The sequence below is a fragment of the Cornus florida genome, unplaced genomic scaffold, assembly GCF_030987335.1.
Source record: "Cornus florida cultivar Cherokee Brave unplaced genomic scaffold, ASM3098733v1 CherokeeBrave_3.0.0_Hap2_Chr02, whole genome shotgun sequence".
In the NCBI taxonomy this organism is placed as follows: Eukaryota; Viridiplantae; Streptophyta; class Magnoliopsida; order Cornales; family Cornaceae; genus Cornus; species Cornus florida.
The window spans coordinates 100,215,091-100,235,595 of NW_026775572.1; the positions used below are offsets into that span (position 1 = coordinate 100,215,091).

Consider the following 20,505-nt stretch of genomic DNA (forward strand, 5'->3'; position numbering starts at 1 on the left):
AAAGGACTATGGTTTTATCTTTTACTTCCGCATTTCGAATCCGTTATCGGGTTAACTTTCAGTTCATCACTGACGCACCGTGTTGAAAAACACGGGTCACGACACATTCGTTCCCACTTGACCTTGTTGATCTTGTTCAAGCCATTTAATGGCGTAAGTGGTCTAGTTTGGACTAGATCTCATTCCTTTGGTTGTCATTGGTGCCATAGGGTCCCATTTAACCTTTTTATCCTAGTTTCCACTTCCGATTATTTCCTTAGGTTCCGTGACTTCATGGAAGGTCACATTTGCGTCTAAAAGATGATCTATATCTCTTAAGACTTTGATTTATCTTTGCTTCTGTATTTACTTTCTCTGGGTTCCATGACCTCATGGAAGGCCATCAAAGTGTCTTAGAGGTGTATTGTGCCTTGGGAGACCGCTGTCTTGTTTCTTGCTTCCGCATCTGGATCCGTTAACGGGTTAACTTTCGAATCATCACTGACGCACCGGATGGAATAAAAACCCGGGTCGTTACATTTACATACCTAAATAGTTCTAGGATGAATTGAATGTTAAAACGTTATCTGTTTTCATGTTTAAAAATTTAATCGTAACAGTATGTGGTTTGTAATTGTTAAACTGCTTAAACTTGAAATTGCTTGCATGATTCTCTGTTTAAATCAATGTTAGTAATGCATTAAGGACTTAAACACTGGTTGGAACTTACTGGGACTTAGCTACTATTGCTAGGAACCTTAACAGTGGAGTACCGGATGTGTGGAAGACGCCGGAAAAAGGGAAAACGAAGCAGAGGAGGAAGAGCCGACTCTCCTTTAGAGAGAGCCTGCTCCCATGGAGTGGGAGCTGGCTCAAAGGCTTTGGGAGGCGGCTCCCTAACCTAGGGAGCAGGCTCCATGAAGATTGGAGGCGGCTCCCTTGGTTATAGCATAGGCCATAGTGACCAGTTGTTCCTTTATCGATGCTGTGTCGGCCATCATGACTTGCATGTAAGTTAAATGTGAAGGATTCAGAAAATCGACATACCTTGGTGAAGTCGCACCTCTTGGAGATACTAGAGATGAGGCTGAGTGTGAGCCTGTGCTTGAACTGGAATCCAGAATGGATCGAGTTAAATGCGGCGACATACTTCTTGGAGAGAAGCCTTCCATACCAGCAAGGTCTTCCTCAGGGCTCGTGGTGTTGATCTTCATAGCTCTCAATGATTCAAGGGTGATGAACGATTGAGCCTTTGCATTCCCAAGCTCAGTGGAGTTGACACGCACTGTGCTTGGCTTCTGTGCCAAAGAAGTGGCTGCCATTGTTTTGCTGCTGGTCGTTGGTCCCGTGGCTATCACTTGATGGAGCGGTGGTGTTCTTGGCGGCCTTCGAGGTGAGAGCCTTGTTGGTTGTTGCAACCGCGACATTCTTACCAGCATTCTTCGAGCCATGAGCAATTTGAAACTTCTTGGAAGCCATTGATGTGAGTAAGAGAAGGTGTTGATGAAATGATTAAGGAGATAGAGATGAGAGGCAGAGTGGTCCCAACGGGCGTGCCAAAAATTTGTACACACAAATTTTGATTCCGGAAAACCTAGAACTAAAATAAATGCGATAACAATAATTTTATTAAATAATATCAGAAAATAAATGAGTACAGTTCTCTATTGGCAATTCTATTACAATATAGAATCTCCCTCTGATTGAATCTCCTTAGAATGTCGGCACAAGGGCTTCAGAAGCTTGATTTTGGGTCGGTGGTTGGATTGTATTTGAGTTCTTCAAAATTGAAGAAAATTCAAATGGATTTCTGAACGAGGGCCGGTGAGGCTTGATCTCGAATAGTGGATTTGAAAGTCTTCGAAGGAGAACGACACTTGTGTGCTTATTGTTCTTCAGAATCTTTGAATGTTGAAAGGCTTTGATGAAGAACGACGTAGGTATGGCACGCTTGTTGTTGTTGTTCTTCAAAAACTTCAGAGTGTTGTTGTTCTTCTTCTGAAACTTCGGAGTCTTTGTTGAGTCAGAGCTTTGGCAGAGCTTCAATGTTCTGTTTGTCTCTTTCTCTGTGTTCCTCAAAATGTGAGGGGTGGCCTTGTATTTATAGGCCAAAGGGTGGGTTGTTCAATTTGGAAACTCCTCAATTATGCGATTTTTTTCCATAAATAAAGGATTTGATTCCTTTTATATAGAAATAAATTCAAATTCAAATTTTGAATTAATTTGAATTTAACAGCCCTTTTCTTTAAAGGTCTGAGCCTTTAAGATTTTGACACGTGTCCATTGATGGGACCCGTATTTGTGGAATTTAATTAATTAAGAAATATTTGACTTCTTGACCGATCCAACGGTGTTTAGACCATCACAAATTTTAGGCATTTATAACGTCTAATTCAAATAAAAATTCATTTGACATGACAAGAGAAATTGTGATATATCTCTGTTTCAAAAAGTTTTAGAGGAGGAAATGCTTGTAATATCCCCAAGAGACAGTCTATGGGTTGCATATGTAGCAAAAATTCCTAGTGGCAGGAGCCAAGAATAAGTTCTATGGTAAACATGAAAATAGTAGGATTTGTGTGCTAACATTAGCGTTCGTATTTTATAACTTTCGTGGTAAAGCTTGTTATATCTTTTGGACTTTTTTCTTATTCTAATCTAGCTTAAGACTAGTTGAATATTTGGGTTTCTTTGTATTAATTGGTTAAATTGTTTCTATTCCTTACACAGGAAAAACCTATTAAAATGAAAAACACTAGTGGTTGCCAGTCCTTATAGAAAATCGTTCATAAATGTATGAAGTGGTGGATGCATGATTTTTGCATTTTGGCTCTTTATCCCAATAACTTGTCTATAAGTAATGTTCGACTCAAATGTGTATTTATAAAATTTTATTCTTCTGTTTGATTATTTGGTTTTTGGTTGGACTCCGCTTACAGATGTTCAACGGTCCCCAAAGGTGGCTGGCTATCCGTGCTACAACGCTAAAGAAAAGGTTTACAGGCATTATCTTGAAAGCAAAACAGGAGATATTGCTAAATCAGGGATGTACATCAACTTTTCATATAAAATTTCAGAGTACAAAAGTATGATGCCATCATCTAGCGACTAAGAATTTGTATACTACGTAATAATGAAGTTTTAGGTATTGCTCATTAAGCTTGTTGTTTTTTCGTTCAGGCCGGTAAAGCTGATCGGATTAAAATGCAGCAGGAAAAGGAAAGACGGGAAAGGCTGCAAAATAAAGGTGATTATAAACTCCATACTATTTCATGGACAAACTTATGTGGTATTATTTTTTGGTTTAGATAAATAAGTTTTTGTTATATCACAATAGGTTCATCTTTCCTTTCCTCTAACTGAAACGAAATGTCAAAATGTTTCGAACGTATATTTAAATTGGTAAAATTATTGTTTATAGATAATGGCAGAATTGAAGCCTGAATAAGAGTTGATGAAGCTACTTCACAAATGATAGCAGAATCATGACAAATGCTACAGGAGAGGAATAGAGAAGCTGCCTGACTTTTTCTGCAGAAGGTTTATGCTTATCGTATTTTTTTTCAATTTTTTTGTTCTTCCTCATATACACCTCTTAATCTGGTTTTGAGCTTTTTAAAAAGAAATTAACTAATTTTTTCCCTCGTCATTTTAGATGGAGAAGACTCTCCAGTTTGCGGATAACATGCAGATTGTCAAATACTTTGAGAATCTAAATGTATTTGGATCAACTAAACTATTGGAGGAGTTTGGTTTATTTCTTAAGAATGACGATTTCCACGAGGAATTGGAGGTACTTGACATAGAAGAGGGAGAGATCCTGGCATAGGTTTCAAACCAAAATAGCTGTTATAGAGAAGTTTGATATTGTATATTGTAATCAAGCCATTCTTTACTACTATAAAAGAAAAATTGCCACATTGAGAAGTTTGATGTATACTGCTGCAGAGGCTAAAACTTGCCTCTATGTACAGAAAGATTGCCTTAGATTGGATTGCAAGCTCATCATAAAGGACTTGAAGGAATATGGGGTATGGACTTATTGTTTTGTCTGATGTACTCATGCACTTGATCACAATTGACTTAAGTTTTTTAGTTTTGTATAACACTAAGCTGATATATAGTTTGTATTGCCACTGCAATGCAATTTTTTGGTGTTGCATTGGTTAGTTGTTATTTTGACTTTTGCTAGAACTTTGCCTCTCGCTCAGTTCCTAGTTGTTGATTGGCCACGAGCCTTGTTTGTACTCATTTACGTCATTTACATATATATTCATTTATAACATTCTACTTCATGTAATTGTAGCTTAAGGTCAATTTCACGCTTCTTACAATCTTTGATTGAATTTCTTGATGTGAGTCGACTTTCTATACATATTGCGGTCTTTATACATGACCAATTTTTTTAATGACCTAAATTTAATTATTGTATTTAATTTTCGTAGTGGCAGTGATGATTGCACAGCTAAAATGCCAGTTCTGCTTCAAAAAAATTCTTGATAGAGAAAAACAGTTTTTTCTCTAAGCCATTTTACTTTTCTAAATTTTTAATTCAAAGTCTAATTACATGTGTTTGTGTCTCTCTCTCTATATATATACACATTGTTTGTGTTTTTATATATATGTATGTGTATTTTTGTGTAAAGATTTGTTTCTTTGGTGTGAGTGATAGATCTCAATGAGTAATTCATATTTTTTGAGGTATGGTTGGCTTCAAGTCTCTGTTTTCAGGAAAAACCTACTTGGGGTTACCTCATTAAAGTATGAAATTAATGGATCTTTCTGACACATTTGCTAACTGTTTTACTTTTACACTATCTCCTGATAAAAAAATATTAACATGTTTTGAATCAATTTGTTAGAACGTAGTTGCCAAGGATGATCTAATCCATCTTCCTTGAGGTGCAGTGGAGAAAAATGAGCTCTAAAAATGGAAAAGGAAAACCCAAGTATAATGATGAATATCATATATATACCATTGAGGGTGCACTATGCATCTAAGTACCAGTTAGTGTTTTGGCCTTACTAATAAATCCAAATAAAAAGTTCGGACTTTCAAATATTCATGTTTTCTGTAAGTGATGTCATCGCCAAGTCACTAGTTATGGGTTTCTCAGATCGTCTTCTGTTGAGTTGTGGGTCCCAAAGGCCTTTGCTACTTGAATTGTGCTTATCATGGGGGCTAGCCAATCTAGACTTCCTGATACCCGTTAAAGCCTTAGGTTTTTGTTAACCTTACTGGGTGTTAATCGTGTTTTGAAAGGATATTTTTTTTTTTTGGTGCTGCTAGTGTTTTTGTTGTTTTATCGGTGGTTCCTTATTCTTACCCGTGTAGATGCCGTATGGTGGTTATTTTGCCAGGTTAAAAATATATATATATATATATATATATATATATATATATATATATATATATATATATATTCATGTTGACTTAGATGATAGCTCTCTGTGTCTTAGAAACCTTTTTAATACCTTGAATTGAATGACTGTGAAAAAATTTAAAACCAAAAGGCCAAGATGCTAAAACAAGGAAATTACCAACTTACAATTTAGCAAAGAGAACATTGGGAAACTGGAAAAAAAATTGAGAATTCATGGCTATTTTTTAATATGGCATACCATTAGATTATATGAGACCACTAGAAAGGTTAGCTAGGAAAAAACACCAACAACTTCAACTTTCAGTTCCTTTCTCATATATCTTTTTAATTTGAAAATAAGTCATGCCAAAAATATAATTTCACAACAATGTTCATTTAAAAGAAAGCTTTTTTCCACTCGATTTTCTCACCAATTTGAGCATCCATATGTAACTGTAGCATTACATGGACCAAATCTAGGGTTGGTTGAAGGAGAAGGAGAAATATTTTGGCAAGTTCTAATGTTCGCAATGGATTTGATAAAAGGGGCATTTGGTTCTTCTTGGAGAAAAGAGGTGTAATTTGGTGTTGTCAATGATGGAGTTAGAGTTTTAGGAGGAGGAGATGTTATATTTAAGGCGTAATTTAGATCTTCATGTAGATTTAATACATGAATATCATACTCTAATTTAACCAGAAAAATCTAAAAGTATTCATTACTACAAGCAATATACAAGTATATTGCTATTAAAATTGCATGATATATATATTTAAGAATTTTGGAAGTATGGAACTCTCATCAACCAATGCTACGTGGAATGTCACAATCATAACTACATAATAAGGGAAAAATTGTCTCCGGACACCCTCCACGAGGGTGTCCATTACTGATGTGGCATTGGTGACATGGCAGGTATGTGCATAAAGTATTTACCTCGTATGTATCTAATAGTCTCCTCATACGTATCTCTTATTGCATTATGAAGAGAGAAGGCAATAAGAGAACTTTTTGAGACCGAGTTGACTCGGCAGCGAGGCAGAGCCACGGCTGAACCTAGAAATTCTAGCTGGTTGACGGGAAGAGAAGAGAGAACAGCCGTCGCCTCCACTCTCTTTACCTCTGGCCTCTCTCCAAGCCGCCTTGTTCCTCATTCTCCTCCTCTTCATCCTCTGCCTCCTCGTTGTTGGCGTGGCCATGTCTACCTCCTCTACCGCGTCTGGCGATTCCGGCAAAGCCCGCCACCGCCAAAACTCGTTGGGGAAAGGATGAGGTTTATCTCTCGCTGTCTGTGCTCTCGATTCATTACTCTGAGAAGATGAATTTCAATAACCAAAGCAAATGACCTGAACTAAGCTTGAATTTGTTTGGATTCTGCTTTTAATTTTGGTTTTTCGTTTCTTGATTTCTGAGATCCTTTGTAAATTTAGATATGAATGATCTATTGTGTTATAATTCTATAATTAGAGGTGTGATGTGATTGTCATTTTGATTTTCTTTCACTGAATCGAACTTCTGTGCGTGTTTGGATCTGAGGAAAGTGAGGGAAAAGAAAAGTTTTTTAGATGGGTTATCCTAGTGTGAATGGATACAAGCAGAAGGAAACAAAGGGTTGGAATTGTTAGTGGCCACGCTTTCTGGCAATTTGCGCACAAAGATTTTGGAGGCTAGATGGGTGAGGGTTTGGTATGGATCTAGAGATGAAGATGGGTTTGTGTGGAAATGGGAGAAAGGGATGGTAATGGTGGAGGACGTTGATGAAGAGAGGAGAGAGAGTAAAGAGAGAAAGCAGAGGAAAGAAGAAGGGGAAGCCATGGGTCTGCCTTCTTTTGTCCCACGTATAATTTTCGTATATTGTATTTGTATATATTAAGTATGTATTTTGTCTGCAGTATTCGTATATGGTAAAAAAAAAGTAAGGTTTAAAAGTTACTGCTGACTTGGCGCTTCGTCATCGCTAACAAGGCAATGACATGACAAAGTGTGCTAACGTGTCTTCATCCCAACCCTTGGATCTGCCATGGACACCCTCCAGTGAGAGGTGCCATAGAGAGGATGTGCGCCCTACATAATAAATTATCATAATTTTTAAAATTTATCAAGACCCACGTACCCCGCATCATGTAGATAGTCCGCTTTGTTCAGTGCTCGTGATTTTCTCTCAAAATGCGCCCACACTATTGAGAGATGTGTCATCAAACCTCTCCTCCCAAACAATGTGAAATGTCACGATCATGGTCAAAGTTTCTCAAACAACTCAAAGAGTAAATTTTTAAAGAATTGACATGGCTCAAGAAAGAAAGTGCACATAATAAAGAGAAATGGTTGTAGCCATGTCACCATGGGACATATTCAAATTAAGATTAGAGCTCGGAACATATAATGAATGAAAATTATGTAAGTCCTCTAGAACAAGCTGAGCATTTTAGTTATAAAAGACTTTAATGATAGAAAAACATATGTAGGAAATGAACGATCCTCCTCAAGGAAAAAAAGATGTGAATGATGTCATTTCAATTCGAGGAAAGAAAGTGTAATGATACATCACCTGAGAAGAAGTTGTTGATATTTATATGTGTTAAAATAGTTACACAAATAGAAAAACAAACAATCAAGTAACGTGAGTCTATGGGGTTAGAACCAAAGTTAGAATCATAAAATACTTATTCTGGCACGAGACTCAACAATTACTTTTAGTTGTTGAGTAGATAGTTTACAAAAATTTTAAAAATCTAGAATCTGATATGATGAAATTTTAACAATGTTTTTATATAAGTCGTCTTTCAATTTATTTCTCGATCCTAATCCAGTATGAAAAAAATTCTTAATCCTGTTTCTCTATGCAATCTCGACTATTTGTACAAAATAAAAATTTCATTTTAGATAACAAAATAAAATGAGAAGAATTTTGTCACCATCAGAGATTGGTTTACAAAATTTTTTTGACTTAAATGTAGGATTTGTTAAATTAATATGGATGAACTAATTCAATTGTTCCATAATATTATCCGCCAATCACAGTGTTGACGTGATCATGAGATAAATAGTGATTGTACACTCAAACTTCAATCTATCTATATATCAATTCCCTTTATTAGCTGTTTGCTATGGTTTTTTTTTATTTTTTATTTTTTTTTGCGGGAATATCGAATCAACATCTTGAAATTGAAATTGGAAGAAATTTAGTTCAAATTTTGAATTAAATTTACTCTAATTCCAATTCTAATGCGTTGATTCAGTTACATATTACCTATTTGCTTTGATACCAATGAATCAAATTAATACCCCATAAAATTCTCTAATTTGCATCATGTTCACTTTCAAATTCATTTTGCAATTTATTGGTTCCTTTTTTTAACCTGATTACCAAATTAAGGTTATGGTCTTTAATTTATATTTAAAGTTTGGAAGTATCATATATAAACAGCCAACATAAATTGCAATATGTGTTTGTATATATATAATGTTATATTAGTTTCTAACCTACTATATTGTTGGTGGGATAATTATGTTTTGTCTATCCCTTGATACAATCTAAGTTTTGCGATTGTTTCATGATGTATAAATTAATGTTACACTTGGGTTATAATTATTGTTACACTTGAAACCAAATGAATTCTATTTTTCATTATCTCCAGCGAAATCTATGGTATAAGAAGGAAAATTTGGTAAATGAATTAATTTTTTTGAATTTATTGAGTGAAAGAATTATTTGATTTAAAAAAGTATAACTTTATATTTTGATATAAGAGCTTAGAAGACATATATAATGATTCTCAATGCATATGCAATTATTTTGTTTAATTCAACCAAAGGGAAAAACAACTTTTAAAATAGACCAATTTGTTATTCAAGACTCCAAATTAGATTTACGTTTAGTTTTCCATAGTTTATTTTATTTTATTTTATTAAATATATATATATATATATATATAGATATATATATATATATATATTTCGCACCAATTAAATGGATGATGGAAAATTAAAAGTGTAACTTTATTATAAACATTTTCTTTATGTAGAATTGAAAAAAAAATATACTCGAAAGTCAAATAGTGTGTGATAGAAGAGAACGTGAATGTAAAACCATTACTTTGTCATAATAGTGTTTTTGTTTTAAATGAACAAATATTATTTTATATTTCGCTTGTGATCATGTGTAGTGGCATAGCCACAGAGGGACAAGTGGGGGCAACTGCCCCCACTTAACTTTATTTTTTTTTATTTTTTTTATTTTATATGAAAAGTTTTTTATATATGTATAATTGTTCCCTCTAAAATTTGATAGTGCACATATATATACTATATATATATATAATCAAAAGTTCGTTCACAGTTTTACACTTTCCCACAAAATATAATATTTTTTTCACTTTCCCAAAAATATTATATTCTTTCCCACTTTTCCGAAAAATATGATATTTTTTTCTCAAAATATTGTATTCTTTCTCACTTTTCCTAAAAAAGAAAAAAAAAAAGAAAAAAGATATTCTTTCACACTTTTGACTTTACCACAAACAAATGCGTTGTTTCCATGACATTTTCATTCTTCAACATTTTTCTTTCCGCGAGAACATTTCACAAATTCATAATCCAAACAAAGCAAGCGGAGAAACCATTTACAGTAGATAGACACTCAGTAAGTCATACTATTTTTTTTTTTTTATCATCTAAATTTACAATTATTATTTGATATTATAATTTTAATTAGAAAAATTATTAATTATTAGTATCAAAATTATTTTAGGGCTTGTTCTTTCAAAATTTAGTTTGTGTTATTCTGTTACTAATTATTATTCTATAAATAAGACTTAGATTTTTTTTTTTTTTTTTTTGCAGCCCAAATCAATGAAATCACATATTCACTTACTCTATCAAATTTTTCGATTGATTGGATTATATGGTTTTAACTTATAAGGTTAGTTATCTTCATATCTTGCTTTTTATTTTATTTTTTTATTTTTAATATGAATGAATTTTTATTATGAGTAGATTGATAGACATGGTAGTTATTAAGAATGTTTGTTACCATGAATTTTTTTGGAATAAAATAAGTTATCATGTAATTTTTTTTTAATTTTTTTTTTTACATATGTGATATATAATATATTAGAGCAAATAGATTTAAGTGGCTATGTAATTTTCTTTTCCATATCTTATTCTTCATTCATTGAATATGATTTTCTATTTAGTATATTTATTTGAATGAACTCAATTTTGAAACAATAATGAATAATCTGAAAAGATTTACAAAGGAATACAAGACTTATCATCCCCTCAACCTCAAGAAAGAAATGATGACAACACGAACAAAAAGGTTCATATGGAAATTAACTTACCAAATCTTCCTTCAGATCATGGGTTACGAACTAGGATTATAGATTATAATCCTAGTATTCAAGACCAAATTCGCAGAGCATATATACTAAAGGGTCCTTGTCAACCTCGGAAACATAAATTTCCACAAAAGAAATTTGGACAAGCATCAGCGTTGAGACAAAATATAGGAGAACAATTAGGTGGTGACTCTTTTGTTAGTGAAGGATTTTCAAAATGGAAGAAGAAAGACAGACTTCAAATTTATGTTGTAGTACCCACAACCAAGCTTGGAATCAATATGAAGCTTTAAAGAACCAAAATCAACACATTCAAACAATCATTTTCAAGCAATCAGACTAGACTTGAATTGATTATCGAAAGCGTTTGACTACATCAATTGATTGCTTTTGGTATTTGTTAGAACAAGGGCTTGCATTTCGTGGTCACGATAAATCTGAGCATTCAAGTAATCAAGGAAATTTCCTCCAGTTTTTTAAGTTTCTTGCTAATCATAATGAGGATGTTAAATCAGTAGCATTAAAGAATGCTCCTGAAAATCTCAAGTTAACCTCACCTGATATTCAAAAGGTTATTATGAATCCTGCTGCCATTGAAACTATTAATGTTATTATTAGTGATATTGGAGATGAACTATTTTCTAACATGGTTGATGAATCTCACGATATATCAACAAAGGAACAAATGGCTGTAGTATTTCGTTATGTGGATATAGATGGTGATGTAATTGAACATTTTATAGGTGTGGAACATGTTACAAGTACCACTGCTCTTTCACTTAAGATGGCAATTGATGAACTATTTTGTAGGCATGGACTGAGTATAGCTAGATTGCGCGGGCAAGGATATGATGGAACTAGTAATATGCAAGGCGAGTTTAATGGTCTTAAAACACTAATTTTAAAGGAAAATGAATGTGCTTTTTATGTCCATTGTTTTGCTCATCAACTACAGTTGGCTCTTGTGAAAGTTGCAAAAAGTCATGTTGATATCACTACCTTTTTTAGTTAAGTTGCTAATGTGGTCAATGTTGTTGGGGCTTCATGTAAATGTCGTGATATTCTTCATGAAAAACAAACTACCATGGTTATTGAAGCACTCAATAATGGCAAAATTGAAAGTGGACGGGGTCTTAATCAGAATACTACTTTGAAGTGTGCTCGTGATACAAGTTGGGGCTCTCACTATGATACTTTAATCAGCTTCATTTCCATGTTCTCATCTGTTATTAATGTGCTTGAGATAGTTAGAGATGATGGATCATATGTTGAATAGAGATCTGAAGCAAAAATTTTATTGACACTCATGTAGTCATTCAGTTGTCTTTACTCTCCATTTAATGAGGGCTATATTGGGAGTTACAAATGAATTGTCAAATGCGATGTAAAAGAAAAATCAAGACATTATAAATGTTATGTCCTTGATTAAAGTATACAAGAAAGAACTTCAAATGATGAGAGAGAATGGTTAGGATTCTTTACTCGATCAAGTTTCTTCTTTTTGTGAAAAACATGATATTGAAGTTCCTGACATGAATGATACACTTGTAACTCCAGGGCGATCACGACGTAAAGCTAATGAAATCACAAATTTGCATTACTATCATGTGGAATTGTTCTATGTTGTGTTGGACATGCAACTTCAAGAGTTGAATAGTCGTTTCAGTGAGTCAAACACTGAGTTGCTTATTTGTATATCGTGTTTGTGTCCAGATGATTCATTCGCTGCTTTTGACAAGGAAAAACTAGTCCGACTTGCGAAATTTTATCCAAGAGATTTTGCTCCATTAGACCTCCTAAAATTTGGTGATCAACTTAACACTTATGTTATTGATATGTGCTCTAATAAGGAGTTTTCAAATTTAAAAGGAATTGGTGATCTTGCTTGAAGAATGTTAAGACAAAAAGAGACAAGGCTTATCCATTAGTTTAACAAAAAAAAAAAGGCTTATCCATTAGTTTACTTGCTTTTGAAATCGGCATTGATTTTGCCAGTTGCTACTGCCAAAGTGAAGAAGGTTTTTTCTGCCATGAATATTTTGAAAACTCGATTGCGTAATCGAACGGAAGACCAATGGATGAATGATATGATGGTTGTGTATATTGAGAGAGACATATTTAGTACTGTTGACAATGATGGTATTATTAAACGCTTTCAGAATATGAAAAATCGTCGAGGGTAATTGTGAATGTACTGAATAAAAAATATTATGATTCGATATATGTTTTAATTTTTACATATATTATTTTGGTTCAAATTACATATATATATATATATATATATATATATATATATATATATATATATATATATTATGTTTATTAAAGATTGCCCCCATAGAAGGAAATTCCTGATTACGCCACTACATATGTGTATAAAGTCATTTTTTCTTAAAGAAAAAAAGTTGAACACTTTAGGTTGTGTTCATATTATTTTCAAGATTACCGAGTAAACTTGTGTTAGAAATGTTTGAAAGTGTCGATCTTAATGTGTCAATGAAGTATCTAGAAGCGTCCGTAAAATGTCTAAAATAAAAAAATTTAATTTTTATATATGGGCACATATATGAAATGTGGCACGACGCTGGTACAACTCCCTCGCAGAAGTGTCCATGCTTTATAGTGAAGACCTAAGTCACACAATTCGTCCAAAGAGGCCCCGCTCTCAAGCTCCGCACGCGAATTTGGATTTGGGAGCGGATTCGCACAAAATTCGCGAATTCAATTTTTGCAATTCGCGAATTTGTTTTCTTAATTCGCGATTTCCATACGAATTTACTTTATATAGCTAAATTTGTTAGACCATCTCCAACCGTTGTATATATATTTTTATGTAAATCTGATGTATCAGAGTTGATTTACACAAAAATTTTATACTACCTGTTTTTAGCTCCAATGGTTATTTTATACCTTCAGTGTAAAAAAATATCCCCTAATAACAACCAATCACGTATCATACCCAAGGCTTTACATAATTTTTACAAACCTACTTGATTCACTTTGCTTTTTTCGCGATTAAACATCTCGTCCCAATCCTCCTCAATTAGTAAAATACTAATAATTTCCTCCTATATTTCACTTTCCCATTCCGCCAAAAGCAAACCTTTCTGGCCGCCACCAAAATTCTAACTTAATAATAAATAATAAAATAAGATTCAAGTATGTAGATACTACAGAAACAAAAAATATGGAACAACAATTGTGATTGAATTAACTAGTCACCAAAAAAGAAAAAAAAAATTTGTATAGCTGTGTCAAACAACAATTATATAAAATCGTGATTAAAATATATATATAATATTTGGCTAGTACATATTTATCTCATTAGATAGAATGTAAAAGGATAAAAAATCTAAAAAACTCTAGAATCTACAGCGATGATTGTAGAAGATAAGATCAAACGAAAGTGATGAATCAAACTATTTTTATTAAAAAAAAAAAAAAAAATGAAAGATGGTCGATCAATTCTTACGTTGCCGCCAGTTGTAGATTCTTCTCTATGGCGCTTTAAAAGTGGGAAACAAAAAGGCGTAAAGGAATGAGAGAGAAGGAAGAGAATCGTGAGTGAGAAAGGGGGAGGAGAGAGAAAATATGTTTATGTAGCTATGTAAAATATACAACCCTTTTACACATTATTGATGTGACCGTGTATCTTAATAGACTGTTGGAGATGAAAAAAATTTACAAATCATACGTGGCAGTGTATATTTTATACAATTTTTTTTTTAACAGACCGGAGATGCTCTTAGAGTCCTAGTGATATTGAACACCTATATTACCATATATGTATTTATTACTTACACTATTACTCAATATATACATTAATTACTTAAATTTCAGTTTGCCGGCGTTGCTATACTACCATATATGTACATATATATATATATTCATACATTAATTATACATGTATGAAAGTATACTACTAAAAACTTTCCAATTAGAGAATAATAGAGAAAAGTTAGATTATTTATTACATATATCATTAATGGAATAAATAATCATGAATATATTTGCATATGGATTTAAATAAATAAAAATATATAAAATATATATATATATATGCCATGACCTTATATAATTTTATTTAAACCTAATATACAAACGCTCTCAAGACACTCCCGCTCTCAAAATTTTTAGATTTTGACGCTTTCACGCTCTCGCTTTCGTTTCCGCTCCCGCTCTGTGTGACTTAGGTGAATGACTAATCCATAATCTTGATCATTTGCTCGAGTTATTAAAATAAATTGTTAAGAGGGCCAGCCCAACCAGAATCTGGGCTCAGTTTGGGCTGGGCCGCCACTGGGCCTGCGGCTCTCTTTTATCCTAGCCTAGAACAGGCCTTTTCAGATAACTTACCAACCACAAACAAATAAAGTAACAAAAAAATCTTCAGTCCAAAAAAGGTACTTCAAAAGCATGCCAAGAACAGAATGAGGTGGAATTAAGAAATGTCCTGGCTCTATGAGGCCATGAGCGCCAAAATTATACGTGTCACAAGTATTGCTAGATCTTTCACCCAATACATTCCATTAAAAATCACTAAATCATTACATTTTGGACAAAATTAGAGCATAAACCACAGTCCCTCCACGTCTCCAACCACCCCACTAGTGCAAAAACACCACATTTTCTTCCTTTCACATTATATCTATCTATATATATATATATATATATATATATATATAGATAATGTTGTCTAAAGAGAGTAGTAGTGTTGTCTATAGAAGTTTGTGTGTGTACTGTGCAGTGCGATAGATAAGTACTTAGTCCATTTTGAGGCCTCACAAAAATGGCCTCCAAGATGACCACTTCAATTATTACTCTGATCATGTACTTGTTAGCTTCACAGGCTTTTGTTCACATTGCTTGCGCAGCTGGAGAGTGTGGGAAGACGCCGATCCAATCCGCAGCTGCCAGTTTAAGTCCGTGCTTGGGGTCGGCCGGGAATGCGAGGGCTAGGGTTCCTCCAACTTGCTGCACCAAAGTTAATACATTGCTCAAGACCTCCCCAAAGTGCCTCTGCGCCGTCCTGCTCTCTCCTCTCGCTAAGCAAGCCGGTATCAAGCCTGCGATTGCTATTACCATTCCAAAGCGATGCAACATCAAAAACAGGCCGGTTGGAAAGAAGTGTGGACGTAAGTAATAGTATAATCATACATATTTTTTTAGTTTAAGGTGTTTTAATTTCAAAATTGTTCATTTTCAACTCTTAATTATAGACCGTGAAATAAAAGTGGGACCTGTCTTAATACGGAACCAATAACGTAATTGGAAGGTGATTTAAATGGCTAAGAAGAAAAAGATCAAAACACTAGGTATTGTTCATTATGAAAGCTAATGTCACAAGTTCATTTTGGACTTTTTTTTTTTTTTTTTTTTTTAATATATATATATATATATATATATATATATATATATATATATGTTTTATTTCCATGTGTACGTAAGACTGCTCATGATTAACTAGGTATTGTTCAAATCACATCATATTAACCTAATTATATGTGTCTCTCTTTGCAGGTTACACTGTCCCATGAGAACACAGTATTGCTATTTGGTGGAGAATAACAAATATAGTGTCGTGAGTTTTCTGTTGCTAAATAAGGGTTGCTATGTACTAGTTGGTCATTTGGCTGTTGAAGTGACCAATATCAAGCAGCTGTATGTTATGTATTTATAGAGTTATGTAACGGTGTTCAAATGTTTAAATCAAAGTATGTTTTGATCCACATCAATGTTAAAATGCTAGTATTCAGTTCAATTATGAAACCTTTTGTTTTATTTATTTATTATTATTATTATTATTATTATTATATATTTTATCCTATATATATTTTATCCTCAATGTTAATTTTCAACCAGAATGTTACGTGTGCGAGGTACGGTGGTGTTGCCTAAGTAATAATGGGCAAGATATTTAAATTCCCCATAAATCCAGATTTGATTCCACTCCCCACTAACTATCACTAGCTGCTAACCAAAAAAGAAAAAAAAAAAATACAAAAAGAAAAAAGAAAGAAAAAAAGTATGCCGACAATGGACTAGATGGATATTTTGCATAGTAATGGGGCTCACCACAGAAGCTAGTTGACCTTTATCGTCCAATATTTATTCTACTTATAAATCATAATGGATAGGCAAATTAGTTAGTGTCATACGTACATAAAAACCTGTAAGTAATTATTATTATTATTATTATTATTATTATTTTGGAAGGCACCGTGCAATTATTTTGTATCATCATATATGTTGTAATTTGGGCAAGAGGAAAAAGCGACCAGGATTACCTCTAGTTCCACAGTACCCTAGTATTTTCATTTTGGGTCAATGAACAGTGTTAACCATGTTTGGATAAAAAATATATTTTTGGAATACAGAATTTGGTGTATATATATATATATATATATATATATACACTGTTGAAGAATACCCCTCTTTGTTCTGTCCCTTATTTCTTCTTCCTCTTCCATCCCTCATTTCAGGCAACATTTGAAATAGAAATAAAATCCTGCCCTAGCCTTCGTCTCTCCCAAAATATGAATGAAGCCATTTTAGAAATTTATTTCTTTCCAAATAAAATCCAGAAGCAGCGATTGTTGTGTAAATCAACCAAAAATTTGGATGCTACAAATTGTTTCCAAATAGAATCAGCGTTTTTGTCAGTCGCAATAAAATTGTAGATTTTGATTTCCTTCCAAAAAGAAGCAGCAGTGTATTTCCAAAGCTAAGCGGAAGTGTATTTCCAAATCGAAGCAGGAAATTGCCTTATTTCCAACCCTAAGCAGGTACGATTCATTATTTTGAGATTTTATTTTGAAGGAAATCATCTTATTTCCATAAAAATTGAATGGCAGAAACAAATATATATGGACACAATTTTGTTAAGAAACCCAGAAATTGGAAAATTATTAGTGAATTTGAATTGATCGCTATTTTATTGTGCAGTTATTAGGGATTTTAATGTTTGTTTGTGAGGATAAAAAATGAGAGGATTTGTAGGGTACATGACTGGCCAGAAAAGAGTGTTTCAGAGTGTTACAATGTTAAGAAAATGTTTGGTTGTTGGGCTTGCATCGCAACATTTTCCTACGTTGCATCCCAACTTTGTCCTAATAAGCATCCCAAATTCTTCCTTATCTACTTTCAATATTTTTGTAAAGTGAGTCACAACATTTTCCTAACGTACATCCCAAAACCCAGAAATAGAAAATTATTGGTGAATTTGAATTGATCGCTATTTTATTGTGCAGTTATTAGGGGTTTTAATATTTGTTTGTGAGGATAAAAAATGAGAGGATTTGTAGGATACATGACTGGTCGGAAAAGATTGTTTCAGAGTGTTACAATGTTAAGAAAATGTTTGGTTGTTGCACTTGCATCGCAACATTTTTCTAAGTTGCATCCCAACTTTGTCCTAATAAGCATCCTAAATTCTTCCTTATCTACATTCCAATATTTTTGTAAAGTGAGTCATAACATTTTCCTAACGTACATCCCAAAATTTTCATAATATAAATCCGAAAGTATTTGTAAAGTATATCCCAAAATTTTCCTAATGTGAATCCCAAATGTTTCGTAAATCACATCCCAAATGTTTCCTGAGGTGAGTCCCAACTATTTCGTAAGGTGAATCCTAACTGTTTGGTAATGTAAATCCCAAATTTTGCGTAATATTAATTCCAACATTTTCAGAAAGTGTATGTGAAATTTGCATCGGTTGGTTGGACATATATGTTCTGTTGTGGCAACGAGGATTTTTATCGTCGTTTGTCCTAGATATACTTGATTGATACATGCAAAGAATTGAAATGAATGAGATATATGTCAAATTTAATTTCTCATACATGTGAAAAGGTTTTTTTATTTGATTGGTCATTCATGTGAAAATGTTTTGTATTTGACCCATTAAGATGGAACATACTTGGGATGTAGAAGTAAAATAATTTTTTGTTAATTCAATATTTTGTGCATATGTGAGAAAATGTTTTGTATTTGAGGCGTTCAGATGGAAGGTGAAGTAAATAATATTCAAGCCACAACAAATGGACGAAACGTTCCTGTTGTAGAACCGGAAGTGATTAAATGGAAACCAAGGTATAAAATGGAGTTTGATAGTGAGGAAGAGGCATATGATTTTTACAATGCATATGATGGTCGAATTGGTTTTAGCATCCGGAAGGAGTATGGCAATAAAGTTAATGGAAGAATTACATCAAGGGCATTAGTTTGTAGCAAGGAAGGTGTGAAGGGGACTGACAAATGGGATATATTTAGAAAGACTCCCCGGGCTGAAACACGAACCAATTGCGGTGCACGAATGGTTTTTAGATATGACAAGACAAAGGCAAAGTACGTAGTTTCTAAATTTGTACAAAGTCACAACCATCCATTCATAATTGCTGAATGCAGCCACATGATGCCGTCCAGCAATGAATTTCCTTAGTCTAGGCCATCGATGTTGAGTTGGCTTCGGATTCAGGATTTCCGGCTTGTAATGCATATGAGTTGATGGGAAGGCAGTCTGGTGGCAAAGAATCAATTGGGTACTTGAAAGTGGATCTTAAAAATTATCTAAGGATGCAAAGACAAAAGGAGCTTATTTATGGAGAGGCGGCATGGCTTGTGGATTATTTTGAGACGCGTGGTTGTGAAGATCCTTCGTTCTTTTATTCCTTTCAACTGGATACTGAGCAAATTATTACGAACATATTTTGGTCAGATTGTAAAATGATCATTGATTATGGCCAGTTTGGAGATGTTATCAGTTTCGACACAACGTACAAAGTGGTACACGGCAACAGACCATTTGCAATTTTCTTGGGTATGAATCATCACCTGGAGACCGCTGTGTTTAGAGCAGCCTTAATGTATGATGAGACAGCGGATTCGTTTGTTTGGTTAATTGAAATGTTCTTGAAAGCGATAGGCGAAAAAACGCCAAAGACGATTATTACAGATCAAGATGCTGCAATGACGAAGGCATTAAAGCAGGTCATCTTAAAATTAATGTTCCAAATTGAGAGGAGGATGATTTTACCAGGAAATGGGATTTAATGATTGCAGAGTATGGTGTTGTTGGTAATAAGTGGCTTTCTACTTTGTTAGATTTGAGACATAAATGGGCCTTGGCATTTGTTAAACACGAGTGGTCTGCAGGAATGAGTAGCACGCAATTGAGTGAAAGTTTCAATGGTCAATTGAAGTATTACTTTTCCAGACAACTTACTCTACCAGAATTCTTCACACACTTTGACAGATTGTTGTTCAACAAACGGTACAAAGTGTATGAAGCCGAGTATGGCTTGGTGGAGAGGCAACCAGAACTAAAAACAAAATACCACATATTACGTTAAGCGTGGAAGGTGTACACCAAGGCAATATTTCAACTTTTCCAGGAGGAGTTTTTAGCTGCTCTTGCGAGTCAGGCTGTTATTAGTTGTAGTGACTTGGATAACAATGGACACCGTGTTTATAAAGTTGCTGGTGAGGACGGGGTGCAACATCGTGTAAATAGGACATTTGAAGATATTCATGTCATGCTCATGCTGTAAATTTGAAAGAGAGGGCTATTTGTGCAGGCACAGTCTGAAAATCCTTAACGACTGCATGTTTGTGATGAGTTGCCTTTCCGATATATAGTAAAAAGGTGGACTAGAAATGCTAGAGATGGCAAGTTGGAGGAAATTGTTTCTACCGAAGTGAATCCGGATCCTCAACTTAAAATTAAGCGATGGCATAGGACGCTTTGCCGTATACTGACTGAAATATCTTCCATTGCATCGCACGACCCCGAAGGATATAATGATCTATTAGAAAAAGCACTGGA

General features: G+C 33.8%; 2 protein-coding genes and 1 non-coding gene across 3 annotated transcripts; all 3 read left to right on the forward strand.

Moving 5' to 3' along the window:
- The first annotated feature begins 4,421 nt into the window (after positions 1–4,421).
- LOC132298093 (small nucleolar RNA Z223) lies at positions 4,422–4,511 on the forward strand. The gene has a single exon (XR_009479519.1). It is a non-coding gene; the product is annotated as a small nucleolar RNA Z223 (small nucleolar RNA).
- Positions 4,512–15,367: 10,856 nt separating this feature from the next.
- LOC132295502 (non-specific lipid transfer protein GPI-anchored 15) lies at positions 15,368–16,464 on the forward strand. Its single transcript, XM_059793793.1, has 2 exons — positions 15,368–15,814; positions 16,200–16,464. Exons 1-2 carry the CDS (start codon positions 15,469–15,471, stop codon positions 16,214–16,216), a joined length of 363 nt encoding a protein of 120 aa, XP_059649776.1. The 5' UTR covers positions 15,368–15,468; the 3' UTR covers positions 16,217–16,464.
- Positions 16,465–18,684: 2,220 nt separating this feature from the next.
- LOC132296567 (protein FAR1-RELATED SEQUENCE 7-like) lies at positions 18,685–19,733 on the forward strand. Its single transcript, XM_059794756.1, has 2 exons — positions 18,685–19,023; positions 19,128–19,733. Exons 1-2 carry the CDS (start codon positions 18,685–18,687, stop codon positions 19,731–19,733), a joined length of 945 nt encoding a protein of 314 aa, XP_059650739.1.
- Positions 19,734–20,505: the final 772 nt, after the last annotated feature.